General features: G+C 42.4%; 3 protein-coding genes across 14 annotated transcripts in view; 2 read left to right on the top strand and 1 right to left on the bottom strand.

Moving 5' to 3' along the window:
• The window catches only part of srpk2 (SRSF protein kinase 2), a 37,732-nt gene extending 32,650 nt beyond the window's left edge, over window positions 1–5,082 (top strand). For 6 of the 10 annotated variants that reach the window (XM_077597079.1, XM_077597078.1, XM_077597081.1 and 3 more), the window contains 3 exons: window positions 1,068–1,160; window positions 1,364–1,456; window positions 3,783–5,082. In XM_077597079.1, coding sequence (XP_077453205.1) covers window positions 1,068–1,160; window positions 1,364–1,456; window positions 3,783–3,967 — 371 coding nt within the window. In that variant the 3' untranslated portion in view covers window positions 3,968–5,082. The remainder of the gene's footprint in view (window positions 1–1,067; window positions 1,161–1,363; window positions 1,457–3,782) is intronic. The other 4 variants (XM_077597085.1, XM_077597086.1, XM_077597087.1 and 1 more) reach the window with 2 other exon arrangements.
• Window positions 5,083–5,476: 394 nt separating this feature from the next.
• On the bottom strand, window positions 5,477–10,120 carry adck2 (aarF domain containing kinase 2). The gene is made up of 8 exons (XM_077597091.1): window positions 8,969–10,120; window positions 8,468–8,614; window positions 8,161–8,289; window positions 7,985–8,080; window positions 6,989–7,258; window positions 6,063–6,191; window positions 5,952–6,005; window positions 5,477–5,862 (listed from the first exon to the last, which is right to left on the bottom strand). Exons 1-8 carry the CDS (start codon window positions 9,815–9,817, stop codon window positions 5,722–5,724), a joined length of 1,815 nt encoding a protein of 604 aa, XP_077453217.1. The 5' UTR covers window positions 9,818–10,120; the 3' UTR covers window positions 5,477–5,721.
• A 27-nt stretch (window positions 10,121–10,147) lies between these two features.
• Window positions 10,148–16,031, top strand: part of LOC144071728 (DENN domain-containing protein 2A) — a 38,206-nt gene continuing 32,322 nt past the window's right edge. Inside the window, exons 1-4 of one of the 3 annotated variants that reach the window (XM_077597072.1) lie at window positions 10,148–10,397; window positions 11,243–11,358; window positions 11,504–11,609; window positions 13,619–13,786. The gene's annotated coding sequence lies outside the window, so the exon portion shown is untranslated. Of the gene's footprint in view, window positions 10,398–10,506; window positions 10,655–11,242; window positions 11,359–11,503; window positions 11,610–13,618; window positions 13,787–16,031 lie in introns of those variants that run through there. The other 2 variants (XM_077597073.1, XM_077597074.1) reach the window with 2 other exon arrangements.

Genomic DNA, 16,031 nt, shown 5'->3' with positions numbered 1-16,031 from the left:
TGATTCAGGTCAGTTGAAAGTGCTATTATGAATGTGATGGCACATGATTTGGAAAAAAAATACATTTAAAAAGCATTAGAATGGAAAAAAAAAAGCTTATTTTAGGTTAAAAAAATTCTGAAATGAAAGCTAACGTGCAAGAATTTTCATGCCTGCAACCTTTTCTTTTTTCAGCTGACTGACCCTAGCCAAACTCCGCCTCCAAGTTTGTTCTAACACATGACGTGTCCAGGCTGGAGGCGGAGCTTGGTTAGGGTGACTTTAGATTTTCTCAGGTTCTCAGTATATATGCGCTCATGTGATGGCACATGATTTGGAGGCATTTTGCACGGCAACACGCTCGTAGCATAACATAAACAAATTTAAATGAACTTGGATTACGATGCAGACACACTCCTAAATAAGATTCATCTAACCTTGCACTAAAGTAGTAGATCCTCCTCTCATATTAGCGAACAAGCTCCGCCATTCGCACTGACTAACGGGAAAAAAACACGCAAAAAAAATGCAAGGCTCCGCCCAGTTCTCGTACAGAGACATTACATGAGGGAGTTGCGACGGGAAAGACCTTGGCCATGATGTTCTTATGAGCAGCTTATCGCGTCCGCTGTCTGCTCGTATATCAAAATTTGTCTCGTATCTCAAGATAAATATTTGCCCGAAATTTTACTCGTATCTCAAATTGCTTGTATGTCGGGGCACTCGTATGTCGAGGTATCACTGTATATATGCTCTCATTCTTTCATTGTCAAACTAAAAATTGGACCAGGGGGGGCTAGTAGCCATCCCACGACGACCCCCTGCCCAAAGCGGATTGGACGCCTCCAGTCAACGCCATTCGGACAAAATGGCCACAAGATCCCCCCCCCAAAAACTCTCTTTCCCCTCTAGGAAATGGGATTTCCCGCTCTGGACTCTAACTAACAACTCTTTTCTCTCTTTCACTCCGTGTGACTCCTTCCCACCAATCATTTTCCATCTTCCCCCGTCGGCCCCGCCCCGACGCGCCCGTGACAAACGCGTCCCCCCCCCCCCTTTTACCCTCCTCCCCATCTCCCCCACTTTAGACCACATAGCCCACATCATAGAGCTCCTGGGCTGTATCCCAAGGCACTTTGCGCTCTCCGGAAAATATTCCAGAGAATTCTTCAACAGAAGAGGTAGCGCTGGCCTCGAAAGCCGGCCGCCGGCCAGTGGGCGGGGCTTAACGGACGCGCGCGGACGTCCACCAGCGGGCGGAAGCGCGTGTCGGAGGCGCCCTCCACGCCCCTTTTTTTTTTTCTTTTTCTTTTAAGTGCGTGTTGGTTTGCATGCTGTAATGGTGCCTGTTCCCTCTATGTGGCGGCGGCGGCGGGCGGCGCAGACCACATCGCTCTGATCTCGGAGCTGCTGGGGAAGGTCCCGCGCAAAGTGTACGCCGCCGGGAGGTACAGCCGAGAGTTTTTCTCCAAGAAAGGTAAACGGACGCACGCCTGCGCTCGCTGGGAAGAGGCCAGAAAGAGACAGACGTGGCGGCCGTGGCGCCCGTGGGGACGCCATTGGAAGCAGAGATGGGATTATTATATCCGTGATAAAACGGGGAAGGAATTAAAATTGGATTTTTTTTGATTGGCTATACTGCTCCTCCGTATCTGGCAAAGGGGATCAGCTCAAATTTAAAAAAATATATATATTGATGAGACCCTAAAATAAATCAAATCAGTTCATATTAATATATCTACCGTATTTTCACGACTATACGGCGCATCGTATTTTTAGCCGCAGTGTCAGTAACGAGTGCAATTTCTGTATTTGACACACACAAAGGACGCACCGTTTTTATAGACGCAGCCAGGCATGGCAAAACATACACCAGCTTAAACATGTGGACACACGCTAAAAACACGTTTTTAAAAAGAACGGAAGCAAAACTGAGTTCGGTTGTACTTTATTTAGCCATTTTACAATGTACTCACGTCATCATCACCCACAAATCCGTCAAAGTCCTCATTTTATGTGTCCAAATTGAACAATTCTCCAAATGAGTCATCAAAAACGTGGAGTTTTATACGTTCGTCCAGGCGGCCACAATCCATTTGCAAATAGTAGCTAGCTAGCTAGCGTAACTATTCCAAGGCTGTCTTCCATGCTTCGTAAAGCTGTGTTGATGCCGATCGCCAGGCCACAATCCATTCGCAAATAGTAGCTAGCTAGCTAGCTAGCTAGCTAGCGTAACTATTCCAAGGCTGTCTTCCATGCTTCGCAAGGCTGTGTTGATGTCGATGTACAGGCCACAATCCATTGGGTGTATTGACAAAAACTACATATCCCAGCAGTCACTGCGCAGTACTTTTTCTACGGGAAGATAGTAGAGTCGGGGCTGCTTGCCGTAGTTGTCCTATCGACTGATTTATTTTATTTTATCGTGTTAACAATTTTAGTATTGGTCCATATATAAGGTGCACTGGATTATAAGACGCCCTGTCTATTTTGGAGAAAATTTCAGACTTTTATGTGCGCCTTATAGTCGTGAAAATACGGTAGTTTCAAGGTAATTAATTAGTGGTTTGCTGTCAATTTTCAGTCAGGCAAAAATGATAGCATGAGCTTGATATTTTGGCTCATCATTCCAAATTGGTCATCGTATGTTTAGTTCCACATGAAAATTCAACTCAATTATCTTTGGGAACTATTGCTCTCTAATTGTAATATATTTAATTCGGACTTTGGAGGGAGATGTTTGTTTTTTTGGAGGCAAAAACTCCCCGCCGTTCCCTGGGAATGCTCGCTGATTGTTCATGTCAAATTTGCTCCTGCATGATTGTGGATGTTAATGTCAATAAGCCCCACCCCCTCAAAAAAATGAAAATAAAATCATGTTCTCTTACTGGTTGGGCAAGAATAGTAGTGCATCGTCGACTATGGATTTATTTGATGTATTTCAGGCTCTTACTGATAAGTTTGGAGTACTTTTGAAGTATTTTGTCATTGTATGGACGCTACAGTAACAAATTGATGAACATTTTATTATGCTTTTCTTGAAAGTAAGAGAACGTGATTTATTTTCGAAAATGCCTTTTTTTGTGTTTTTAGTGTTTTAGGGTCACACTGAAAAGAAATATCACAACAATTCATTTTAGTTTACAATTCAAATTTAGGCTGAGAATCAAATTGCAATGTTTTAAGGATTATTTTTAAAAAAGTTTTTTTTTTTGAAAGTTATTTTTCCCTTGACTGAATACAACATTTTTTTCTTAGAAAATAAACCTTTGTCCATATACTGCATATACTATATAGTATATTTGTATTGTTAAAAGGACATTGCCAGAAAAATCAATTTCAGAAGACGGGAATAAATGTACTTTTCTCCACAAAACGTTAAAAACAAATTGAATCCCTTAAAGCATGTATGTTTTAGACATACCTGTCAACCTCTGCCGATAACTGCCCTTATAAATGATTATGATTCCCCTTACAAACCCCCCAAAAAACCTTACAAACACCGTACGAGTCGTACGACTCGTACGGTGTTTGTAAGGTTTTTGGGGGGTTTGTAAGGGGAATCATAATCATTTATAAGGGCAGTTATCGGCAGAGGTTGACAGGTATGGTTTTAGATGACATGACTTTTTTAAAGTAAATTTCACATTCCAATTGACAATGATGAATTACTTGAAAAAAATAAAAAAAAATTTAAAGTAGACTGCAGTACACTTTTAATTCTCTTTTCAGTGCGACTCTAACCAATACGCCATTGAAATGGCCTATTGACCTCCCCTTAACGTCACGTTTCACGTTAACAGGCGAACTGCGGCACATCACCAAGCTGAAACCGTGGTCGCTTTTCGACGTGCTGGTGGAGAAGTACGGCTGGGCACACGAGGACGCCGCCCAGTTCACCCACTTCCTGCTGCCCATGCTGGAGATGGTCCCCGAAAAAAGGGCCTCTGCGGGCGAATGCCTCAACCACGCGTGGCTTAACTCGTAGCTGCGCCCCCCCCCCTACACACACAGGCGCCTATTACACCCCCCCATCCAAAACCAACCCCGCCCCCCCCAAAAAAGGTGATATACAACAGCAAACCCCTCCACCACGTCCTTAACGGAATGTAAAGACAAGCGTGGATGACAAAAAAAAAATGGCCGCCTCCCGAAAAGGACCCCCAAATGGCATCATGGGAGAAATTAAAGGAAACGGGAAATTACTGCCCAGAGCTGCTCCTGCCACGACCTTTTGAACCCTAGCGGACGCTCTCGGCAAGGCGCCGTGCATTGGGCCGCCCGTCCTCCAGGGGGGCGCTGTTGCAAAAACGTGAGGACCAGTTTTTGAGACAAAAAAATGTGCAAAGGATGGAGGTAGGATTTTTTGACCTTGCTGTGACCCCTGGAGACCCCCATTTTAAGGCTTCCCCTCCCCCTCTGCACCCCCAATGTCAAAAAATGGACGTTCTTGGCGGAGGTTGTCCTTCAGGAATTTGAACATTGTACAAAAAAAAGGAAGATGCAGGAAAACACGCACACACTCCAAATATCGGGAAAAAAAAGAGGCTGTGACCCCCCCCAGGACCCCCCAAAATTTCCTATGACACCCCCAATCCCCTTTGATCATTTATCACAACTAGCCCGGTTGCCTATTTTTTGCAATAAAAAAAAAGTATAAGTAAATGGTGAGATATTTTTCAAAAAAAAATATTTAATTCATCAAAAAAACAAAAACTAGAACAAAAAAAAAACAAGAATTCCACTTCTCTCTGGTTGTCGTAACCGTGACAGAATCTTATAATGAGGTGATATTGTGTTTGTCTATTAGAGATTTTTTGCTGTTAATTAATATAACTATTATTATTATTGAATTTTTTTTTCCATACACAGATCTTGTCTCTCATTTAGCGGATCAGATGGGCTCTTTACGGTAGTTTAATACACAAATTAGTATTTTTTTTTTTGCAATGAGGGTACGCGACATTGGATTTTTTGATGGCACCCGGACGTCTTCATTTGATTGGCTCTTTCTCGGCCACGCTGACTGTTCTTCCTGATGACAAAAGTGCGTCTGTTGTCTGTTTTTCATCGACCGATTTAATAAAATGCTAAATAAATGGACCTTGCGCCATTAATATTGTCTTTAAATCAGAGACCGGTCCTTTATCACTTACACTATTGTCTCATTAACCCTTTATTAACTCATTTTTGCATTTGGTTTTGATTGGAAGAGGCGGAGTTTAATTGACTTATGTGTCAATACATATGTAAATATCTAAGACTATAGCTAAAGGCTAATTTGCATCTTTAATTCCTCATGCAAATTGATGTTAAAAACACTTGTTGATTTTATGGGCTTGTTTTTTTGCCCATAAAGTCATTTGCCCTATAAAAAATATTTTTGTCCTATCCAAAAAGTTCCAAAATAGGAACTAACTGCGATAAAGCCAATGCTTGATTATCAGGTCCTGACATTTAATTGGCTAAGAGGGTGCTTGCATTGAAACAAAATGTCTGCCAACAGTGTTCATTCTTCATTTTATTGATTTAAATTTTTTTTCCCCACTGTTACACATTAGGAAAATGAAGATTATCTCTCACATGATCAAATTGTTGTCTTTCCCTTTAAATCGAGCTTAAAAAATACAAAAACTAAATTGAGGAAATCCTAGCCCTTCCAACCACGACATGGACGAAATCTTTCTCCTCTTGTTACACTTGATGTTTGTTGAGGTATGGCTGAGTCCGTACGCGACATGGTTATACAAGCGAGGCGCAGTTTTTGAGCAACAACGGCTTGGCCAGCTCCAAAATGTCCAAGTTGGGGTCCAAGGACCGTCCCAGGCCTTCCAGTACCATGATGGCCAGGACGATGGATGCAAAGTTACTCTCCAGCTTTACCTGCAGTAAGGCAAATAAAAATGTCTCATTCCTTAAAAAAAGTTCAAATCCTGCCTCGCCATGCTTGTCAATACATTAATATTATTCACCTTGTGTTTTATGAGCAGACCAAAGACTCTGGAGAGCAAGTCGGCGACTTGGATCTGTAACGTACACACAGATTAATACTTTTACAGACCAAAAAAAAAGGAACTGCATACCTTTCCCAGGGAGAGGGTGCCGCTGAGGGCAACGTCTACCAGCTGGGCCATCTCCTCCTTGAAGCGTGGCACGTCTTGGCACTCGTTAGCCCGAGCGTGATGCAAAATGAGCTCCGCTACTCGCTCACCCTGATGAGCCATAAAAAAAAAAATGTTAAATACATACCTATACAGTGGTACCTCTACATACGAGCTTAATCCGTTCCAGGACTGAGATGGTATGTCGAGCTTTTCGTAACTCGAGCGGACGTTTCCCATTGAAATGAACTGAAAACAAATGATTTCGTTCCAACCCTCTGAAAAAACACCAAAAACAGGATATTGGATTGGAAAAAAATGTTTTATTTCTTCTATTTCGCCATCTATTAACAAAGTAACACATAACTAGTGGTTTAATAGTAATAAAATGTGTTTAATAGAAGTAAAATTAGACGCATTTCGCGAAGTTTTATTCTGAGCAAGGGTGCAATTTGCTATCGGTGTTGTGTGCACGAGTATACTTCATTACCCAGAAAGCCCTCTTTTTGGCCGCGCATGCGTGTTGTGCGTTTTCTGGTCCATGTGTAGGAGAAACTCTTGTAAAGAAATCGTTCAGTGCTCGTAGATATCTGTTATACACGAAAGAGATGTGGCAAAAAAGCTACAATGATAAACAGCCTCTCATGTCATGGCTACCTGGCTTTCTCGCATCTCGAAATTTTTCTCGTATCTAAAGCAAATTATTTGATCGAAATTTTCCTTGTATTTCGAGCATCTCGTAGGTAGAGCTGCTTGTATGTAGAGGTACCACTGTAGTCATACCTCTACTTACGACATTTGTAAGTAGAGGCAAAGTTTACATTGTATTCGCATAATTTGTTCCACAGTCTTTAATAATACCGATGATACCCCTTTCCCGTAGCCACGACGACGGCGTCTCGGCTCACCTGGCGCCGCACGACGGCGGCGAAGACGGCCTTGAAGTTTTCCAGGTCGTGACCGCTGAGCTGCGCCACGAGGCCGGCGTCCAGCAACACCAGCTGGTAAGGGCGTGTCTCGGGCCTGACGCTCACCACCACCGTGTCCCACAGGTCGGTCAGGGTGGTCTTCCCGTGCTCCGACCCGGGCGCGTCGCAGGAGCTCGCCGGCGCGCCGCAGTGTCGCACCAGGATGTTGCCGGGATGCAGGTCGGCGTGGACAAAGTTATCCACGAAAACCTGCGAGAAAAGAAAGCATGCTAGGCTAGCTGCTTGAAGAGTCTAAATTGCTTAAGCCTAGTGATTGGTTGTCCTTTGTCTCCTCGTGCCTTGCGATTGGCTGGCCACCAATTCAGGGTGTCCCCCACCTGTTACCTGTAATTAGCTGGCATAGGCTCCAGCACCCCCTATGACCCTTTTGAGGATTAGCGGTTCAGAAAAAAATGAATGAATGCCTTATAGCAAGGGTGTCAGACTCGGGTTGGTTTGCGGGCCGCTTTAACGTCAACTTGATTTCACGTGGGCCGGACCATTTTAGATATAATATTTAGATTTCATTTTTTTATAAATGGATGAAAAGAACTGTATTAAAAGCCCAACAATGTCTATTTTAGCTTTTTATATATATTTTTAGATTTTACAAAATGATTTTTGAACTAAAAACACAGAAATAATGGATTTAAAAAGTACAATTATTGATTTAAAAGGGGGAAAAAATCAGGAAATTTAATATACATCTATACTCTTCATTTTAATTTGATCCTAAAACAGAAAGTCGGCACTCATGATTTACTTTCCCGGGCCGCACAAAATGATGTGACGGGCCAGATTTGGCCCCCGGGCCGCCACTTTGACACGTGCCTTATAGCTAACATTAACAGCACAATGGCATTGACGAGCTAGCAAAGTTAGCCACAGATAGAATTTTCTAGTTGAATTCAAATCTTATTTGGTAAGAAACGTCACCATTTTTAGCAGGGTTTCCACTCCCATCCTGGCAATCTTCTGCTTCACCTGATGAGGGGTTTCTGGTCCGAGGTAGTTTGAGATGGGCTCGCTCTCCTAGATGACAATTTGCCCCATTTGTGAATAGTTTGACGACCTTATCAAAACAAAACAAACAAAAAAACGACAGTACTCACTTCAAATGTTTCAACCAGAATCGTCCTGGTGACAAAAGGCCGCAACGGCGTGGGGAACTTCACGTAGTCAATGTTGCGGAAATTCTCCCGAAAGCGCTCGATGTTCTTGGCCTCGAAACGAAGGTCAATCTAAAACAAATCGACACGGTCCAACCATTTACTCCGATAAATAAAATGATGCGACTCAATGACCAAGTCTTCAACGTTTCCGTTAGGTCGTTGGCTGCCGTTGATGCCCCACGATGGCGTCTATCACCGCCAGGGGGCGCCAACGTCAAGAATAAACAGTTCAATGCGTTTCCCTTACCTGTTTGGTCATGAGCTTTTCAAACTCGCCCACAATTTCTGGCAGGCTAAGCCACTTGAGTCCAGGAAACCTGTGTAGAAGGAAGCTGGCGGTCTTCATGAGCAGCAGGTCCATCTCCACTTGTCGTCTCAGGCCCGGATGAAGCACCTTCAGCGGATTAAAAACATGATGAATATGATAATAGTTCATTCAGCTACATTTAAGGTATGTTGCACTCTGGCTAATTTTGCACTCTTTTTGAAGGGAACTACACAGTCACCTCTAGAGCCAGCTCTTCTTGATCTGTTGGATTTTTTTAGACAAGTTCTCGCAAGGGGGAGGGGCTTTGTGATGGAACATTTTGTAAAAGCATTTTTTTCTAAAGCTAAAAACAGACTGACAAGTTTTCTAGAAGCTCCAGTCCAAAACTCAACATATTTTTAAAGCTAAAAACAGACTTTGACAAGTTTTCTAGAAGCTCCAGTCCAAAACTCGACATATTTCTAGAGCTAACTGGCCCACCTTGATAGCCACCGGTATCCTGTGATCTTCAAGCACGGTGTTCTCCTCCATCTTCTCATCTTCCTTGTTTCCTCCTTTCCAGAAACCCCACACAGAGCTCACAACTCCACTCAGACCAGGAATCTCCCACGCTTCCAACAGATCCTCCTTTTCCATGTCCTCCACCAGCGTCTGGAAGTCCGGGTCCTCCACCTGATCCTTGTTGGCCCACCCGCGGTAAACCTGCGCCACGCAGCCCGAGCCCACGGGTTCCTTGCTCTGGAACACCAGAACCTTCTTCCAGCCTTCTCCGAAAGCCCTTTTGAGGCACAGCTTGGTGTGAGCCCACGAATGAGGACGCACGTTGACGTGAAGTCTGGAGAAGCGGTCGCAGAACTCCCGAGGGAAAACGTCCCGCCTGGTGCTGGCCCATTGGCCCAGTTTGATGAAGGCCGGACCGGAGCTTTCCGTCACCCACAGCAGGGCATCCAACCAGCACGAGGCCCATCGAGCGGAAACCAGAACCATGGGATAAAGAACCAGAAAAGGGGAGAACTTCAGGAAAAGAACTAGCGCACGCATGCCCAGGCGGATGAGGAAGACCAGTTTGTGGACTTGGATCTTGGCAAGGGACTTCCTGTTGGGGATTTGGACTGGCAGAGAAGCTTGTTGGCATTTGGCTGGTGATGCTTTTGCTGTAGCCCAGTAGAGGAATGCGATCTTGGGTATGTTCCTCAGAATGCGTCCCCTCTTGACCAGACATGACTTGGAATTCTGGATTAGTCTGGTTTGACCAAAAAGTCTTGCTCTTTGGAAAGTGGATCTCAGGTTGAGAAGAAGCGTTCTCGCTCCTAACACAGCAACCGCCATCCTACCGGCTCAGATTTAGCATTGCCGGGCGAAATCGTAATAGTATTTATAATTTTAATGATTAACTGACATTATATGAAAAACGAGTAGAAAAACATTTGCCATAACGCAGTCATCCGATGTTTACAAAAATTAAGCAATTACGTTTTGACTAATGTCGACATAAAACAACGTAATAGAAAGAGTTAAATTGTTACTTAATGTTAATCTTGTCGATAATTGGTGGCCATCGGCGACACCAAAACAAGCCATTGATACACGAACGAATGACAACAACTGCATTTCCGGGTTGACGTCATATCCAGATCACGTGATGTGTCCTTAAAGTAACAGCGCCAAACAAGCGATGTGGCCAATGCTATTTTCTACGTTGTTTTCGTAGGATTCCTTATCGTACATGTTAGTATTGTTCTTTAAAAAGCAAAATATACATCTCGTTATGTATTTCAAATTAAACACGCCTTTAAAAGGAAAATGTACATACCGTAATGTATATTACAGCACGCTTGTATGTTGTTAAATGCGACAAGTTTGAAAAACGCTTGACGCCATGGAACATTCACGAACTTTTACCTTGAAGGTAGGTCGGATAAGCACACCGATATTTGTATTAAATAAGTATTTGTTAACCGTAAATTACAGTATTTAAAACTGTAGTGTCGTTTAATACCCAACAGGTAGCGACATACTACGCGTATTTTTCTGCCTATTTACCACATGGTAAACACGTCCCAGCCAAAACCTAAACAAAGCCGTCTTGTCAATGTATGTACGTATAGGTACATATATCATATTAGCCAATACTTTTACCAGGAACATCTTTACAATGTATGCATGGTATGTTAATTTAAATATTTTTATACGTTATGGAATGCCAACAACAAATGTTTGAAACATTTCGTCCCATGTTTTTGAAATTCTATCCCGACATGGCTACAAACTTTCGGTAAGAGATGAAAATTATGCTAATGATGCTAATGTCGCTAGCCAAATCTGCTTTAAAGCAGAAATTTAATTCTGAGGTCACCAAACTGGATCCCAATGTTCCACCCAGGTAAATTATCCGTCCCTAACGACATTTTGTTGTTGTAAAAATCCAAACTTGGTAGAGGCAAATAAAAATGGAGGCTAAGCACATAACTGCGGTGGTCCAAATGTGTTTTTAAAAGGACAATTATGCTTCAAACGAGTGTAGGTGTATATTGGTCATAAAATAACAGTGCCTTTGTAGTTCCATATGTTGTGGGAATGGATGGAAGTAAGGCTACTTCCTGAAAGGATACTCCTTTTTCCTGAGCAGGATTCACTTTGGTGTATCAAAGCAGTGTTGGGATGGCAGCGGAATGCTTCTTCTGGGTCATTAAGGACAGGAAATGAAGAGGCCGGGCGCAAATGTTGATTTTATTGTTTGTCTCTTGCATGTAGACCACGAGACGGGTCGGAAACCTGGTCGGAACCCGGTCACGGCTCGTTCCCCTGGACAGCGCACTCCTGGAATCCCAGCTGTAGGCCTCTGCTAGGGGACACAGCAACACAATAAGGTGGGATAAACGCCAAACAGATGTTGTTCCCACCAACCCCTCCCTCCCTCTGTTAACCTTACGCTCTCCATGTTCTCACTATACAGCCATTGATGGACATGAAGTTTTTTTGCCTTTCAAATGTGGGTTCAGATTTTTTGCTCAGGGTTCAGCGGGAACGAGACAATGACATTTTTCCGACAGGGCGCAAAGGCTCAGTGACATGTGACCTAGATGCATGTGCCAATAAAGTCACGAGTGCAGCATACAACGTACGTATTTATTATTGTGGTCATACAGATCTGTGTTTGTAATGCTGATGTGTCAGGTAGATATCTGATTTTTATTCACAAAAAACATCCTAATTTAAGTTTGAGGTTGATTTATTTAATAAGGGACAGCACATCTTAATGTTAATGAAGATGTTTAGTACGTAAACATTTCCATCTTTAGTCCTTTGTGTAAGTTGAAAATTAATAGTGACACATGCTAGACATACACACGTAGCACAGTTTTAGACAGCGTTATGATTGCAATTTTTTGGACCAATTTTTAGGCTTTAAAATGCCAAGAGGTTGAGAGACGGGAGTTGGCGTATGCTAATTGCTATTGAGTTCCAGGTATTTGATATGTTGAGCTTTTCGTAACTTGAGCGAACGTTTCCCATTGAAATGAATTAAAAACAAATTAATTTGTTCCAACCCTCTGAAAAAACACCAAAAACAGGATATTGGATTGGAAAAAATGTTTTATTTCTTCTAATTCACCATCTATTAACAAAGTAACATATAACTAGTGGTCTAATTGTAATAAAATGTGTTTAATACAAGTAAAATTAGACGCATTTCGCGAAGGGTAGAGACAGCGACATACGGGGGGGGGGGGGATTGTCCACGGCAACAACGCACTCGTAACCGAACAAACAAATTTAAATGAACTTGGATTAATATATACAGACACACTCAAACATACGTTTAATGTACCTTTACACAAAACTGAATTCTATTTTATTTTTTATTTTTTTTACCTTCGTTCTGGGCGGGTTAGCTGTTTGCCACGCCTCCACCCTCACGTTCACTATCGATGGGCTGTTTGCTGTTGTATTCCCTTCAAAATATTCCCAAAATGATGCACACAGATGTCCTCACAATAGGATAACGCACCACCACTTGCCAACGAGAAGTAGTCTTGAATGAGCGATCGCGGGAGCTAACAGGCTAAGGAAGGAATAACAGCCTACCCACGTATTGATTGTGGGTAATGAAGTTTTATTCTGAGAAAAGGTGCCATTGGCTATCGGTCTTGTGTGCACGAGTATACTTCATTACCCAGAAAGCCCTCTTTTTGCCCGCGCATGCGCGTTGTGCGTTTCCTGGTCGAAACTCGTCTGAATAAATTGTTCAGTGCTGGTAGATATCTGTTATACACGAAAGAGATGCAGCAAAAAAGACAGTGCGCTACAATGATAAACAGCCTCTCATGTCATGGCCACCTGGCTTGGTCGCATCTCGAAATTTTGATCGTATCTAGGGCGAATTATTCAATCGAAATTAGAGCTGATCGTAGGTCGAGGTACCACTGTAGGTGCTTTGGCTAATTTAGAACTCTTTTCAAAGGGAACGACACAGTCACTTTACACGGATATGTGGCAAAAAAAATCGGAATTTGGCCTTTAAAGTCGTCCAAGTATCGCTACACTTGCTTTTTTGGTCCATAGAAGAAATTCTGACTTGATGAACATAATTGTGGCTACTGTAGTTCATAACAGGGTGTTTATTTTGTTTATTTTTTTGCTCCGGCACTTCACAAGCACTTGTCACGGTTGTCGACGAGTTCAAGTAAATAAGACAAACATGTTGCCTGGAGGAAATGGTCTTAATTGTCTCCCAAAGGAGGAAGTGATTTATGAGTTTGGTCGTGCCTCTTCCTGATCTCATTCCTGTTTTTTTTTTTGGAAGGGGACACTCTGGTTTCCTTGACAACCTGTGCTGTCCAATCCCCTATCCAGCTGCAGATTAGTTCAGCAGTGGGGGGTTTTGCTTTGGTAGGAGGAGTTGAAGAGTAAGGGGGGTGATGATGGAAAATAGAGCGAGAGGAGAGAGAGAGAAAGACGGGGAGGGGGGAATGTAGGACGGAGAAAACTTTGAGAAAGAGAAAAAGTCATAGGGAGGCATTAGCATTGAGAGAAATTGGAGACAGGAGTGGAAGGAAAATGAAAAAAGCTGTCAACATCTGATGCGCTCCTCGGCTTCAAGGACTGATACTCCTTTTTCTCCAAAAGCTGCCGGGACAGGCTTGGGAATGGTCGCCGAGAGACGCCGGACGTAGCGGCGCAGGCGCCGAGCGGAGAGCCATGCAGGACTTGGACGCCGCTTTCTGCCGGGTCCGCTTAAGCAAAATGAAGGACGACCGGGAGAGAGTTTTATCGGGGCTCGGCCGGCTTGGAAAGGTAAGGAGCGTTTGTTTGTACGCTATTTCTTTTGTTGACCTAGTTGGGGGATGGATGAAAATGAGAACCAGGTGAGATGGAGTTTTTACTTTGACTGTTTAGCGCACATGTGCCAAAGTGGCGGCCCGGGGGCCAAATCTGGCCCGCCGCATCATTTTGTGCGGCCCGAGAAAGTAAATGATGAGTGCCAACTCTCTGTTTTAGGATCAAATTCAAATGAAGAGTATAGATGTATATTAAATTTCCTGATTTTCCCCCTTTTAAATCAATAATTGTCATTTTTTAATCCATTTTTTCTGTGTTTTTAGTTCAAAAATCATTTTGTAAAATCTAAAAATATGTAAAAAAAAAACTAAAATAAACATTGTTTTAGATCTATAAAAAAATTAATATTCAGGGATTTTAATCCAGTTTTTTTAATCCATTTATATTAAAAAAATCTAAATATTATATCTAAAGTGGTCCGGCCCACGTGAAATCAAGTTGACGTTAGAGCAGCGCGTGAACCAACCCGACTCTGACACCCTTGCACTAGATCATAGGTGTGAAAGTGGCGGCCCAAGGGCCAAATCTGGCCCGCCGCATCATTTTGTGTGGCCCGAGAAAGTAAATCATGAGTGCCGACTTTCTGTTTTAGGATCAAATTAAAATGAAGAGTATTGATGTATATTAAATTTCCTGATTTTCCCCCTTTTAAATCAATAATTATCATTTTTTAATCCATTTTTTCTGTGTTTTTAGTTTAAAAATCATTTTGTAAAATCTAAAAATATATAAAAAAACTAATATAAACATTGTTTTAGATCTATAAAAAATGAATATTCAGGGCTTTTAATCCAGTTCTTTTAATCCATTTATTAAAAAACAAATCTAAATATATCTAAAATAGTCCGGCCCACGTGAAATCAAGTTGACTTTAGAGCGGCCCGCGAACCAACCCGAGTCTGACACCCTTGGTTTAGCGTGAACGATGCATCCGACTTGGGCAAGTTACATACACATACCTGTCAACCTCTGCCGATAACTGCCCTTCTAAATGATTATTGATTCCCCTTACAAACCCCCAAAAAACCTTACAAACACCGTACGAGTCGTACGGTGTTTGTAAGGTTTTTTGGGGGTTTGTAAGGGGAATCAATAATCATTTATAAGGGCAGTTATCGGCAGAGGTTGACAGGTATGCATACATGCGATTGCATGATCCTCGACGGTTAGCCCACGCGCTGTAAATCAAAACATTAGGATAAAAGTCGGCGCGCATGCTGAAGCCATCACAAATTGGCAGGTTAAAGGAAGGGGGCGGCCGGGATGCGCATTCTTCACCGTGAACAAAAGCAGCTCTTCAAGCTGGGCCCCCGCGACCGCGTCGTTGCGAGGAGACACGGCCAGGCGTGGAAAGCTCTCGAGGGGAACGCAAAGATTTGTTGCTTCAGGTGAATTGACTTGAACCGACAAAAAAAGTGGCCTCTATTCGAAAATACGACGCATTGCCTTAGTTCATCACCAAGTTTAATGTCCATAAAGAAAATGTCTCCCGTTATGTTTAAAGCGTGCCAATTTTTAAAAAGGAAAGAAAAGATGAGGTCCAAAAAAGAATGATCTCACATAATAGAGGTTCAGTTTGGCAATAAAGTGCTTCATGCTTGATTAGGTTAAGTGACTATCTTATTTAGAATTGAAATGAAACTTCAAATCAAATCAAAAGCCTTTATTGTCATCATACACAGCTGCGTATAACAAAATGGGTGGTGCTACTCCACAAAGTGCATTTTCACAGTAAAAAAAACACATAAATAAGTAATTTAAAAATATAAAAAGTCACATCCTGGCAAGGTAAGTTCTAAAATGTAACATACAGGATGTGGTCATCACATTTTTGCCTCATGTATGCCACAATATTAGTATATTAATATTTCCCAGTTTAGGGCTTTGTTCGGCATCTGTGGCCAACATTGGCTCACGTGATATCGTGCTTGAACGGACACACAATTTGCTTGACACAAGTAATGTCGTCCATATGTATTTTGGCGGTGTCCTTTCCAACTTGAAAAATGGGCTTCCTTTTTTCGCCAATTTACCCACGTCCTTAAAATTGCCTTAAAATCGTTGTATTTTACAATTTCGCTCGTATAAGCCGCCCCCTGATTCACAATTTTCACCTCCACATTCATGGTTTTAATAGGGAGTACAAATGTGTTAATTTGAAGGGAAAATCTTAAGAAAAATTGTATTTCTGAGATTCTGG

The sequence above is a fragment of the Stigmatopora argus genome, chromosome 3 (assembly GCF_051989625.1).
Source record: "Stigmatopora argus isolate UIUO_Sarg chromosome 3, RoL_Sarg_1.0, whole genome shotgun sequence".
Lineage (NCBI taxonomy): Eukaryota > Metazoa > Chordata > Actinopteri > Syngnathiformes > Syngnathidae > Stigmatopora > Stigmatopora argus.
Note: the sequence above shows the minus strand (reverse complement) of the source record. Positions and strands in the feature narration are given on the sequence as shown.

Coding starts and splice junctions, on each gene's coding strand:
- adck2 (XM_077597091.1), bottom strand. CDS start 9,817: ATGGCGGTTGCTGTGTTAGGAGCGAGAACGCTTCTTCTCAACCTGAGA. Junction 7,259..7,984: donor TGGAAACCCTGCTAAAAATG/GTGACGTTTCTT, acceptor CTTTTCTCGCAG/GTTTTCGTGGATAACTTTGT. Junction 6,192..6,988: donor CCGCCGTCGTGCGGCGCCAG/GTGAGCCGAGAC, acceptor ATGGCTCATCAG/GGTGAGCGAGTAGCGGAGCT.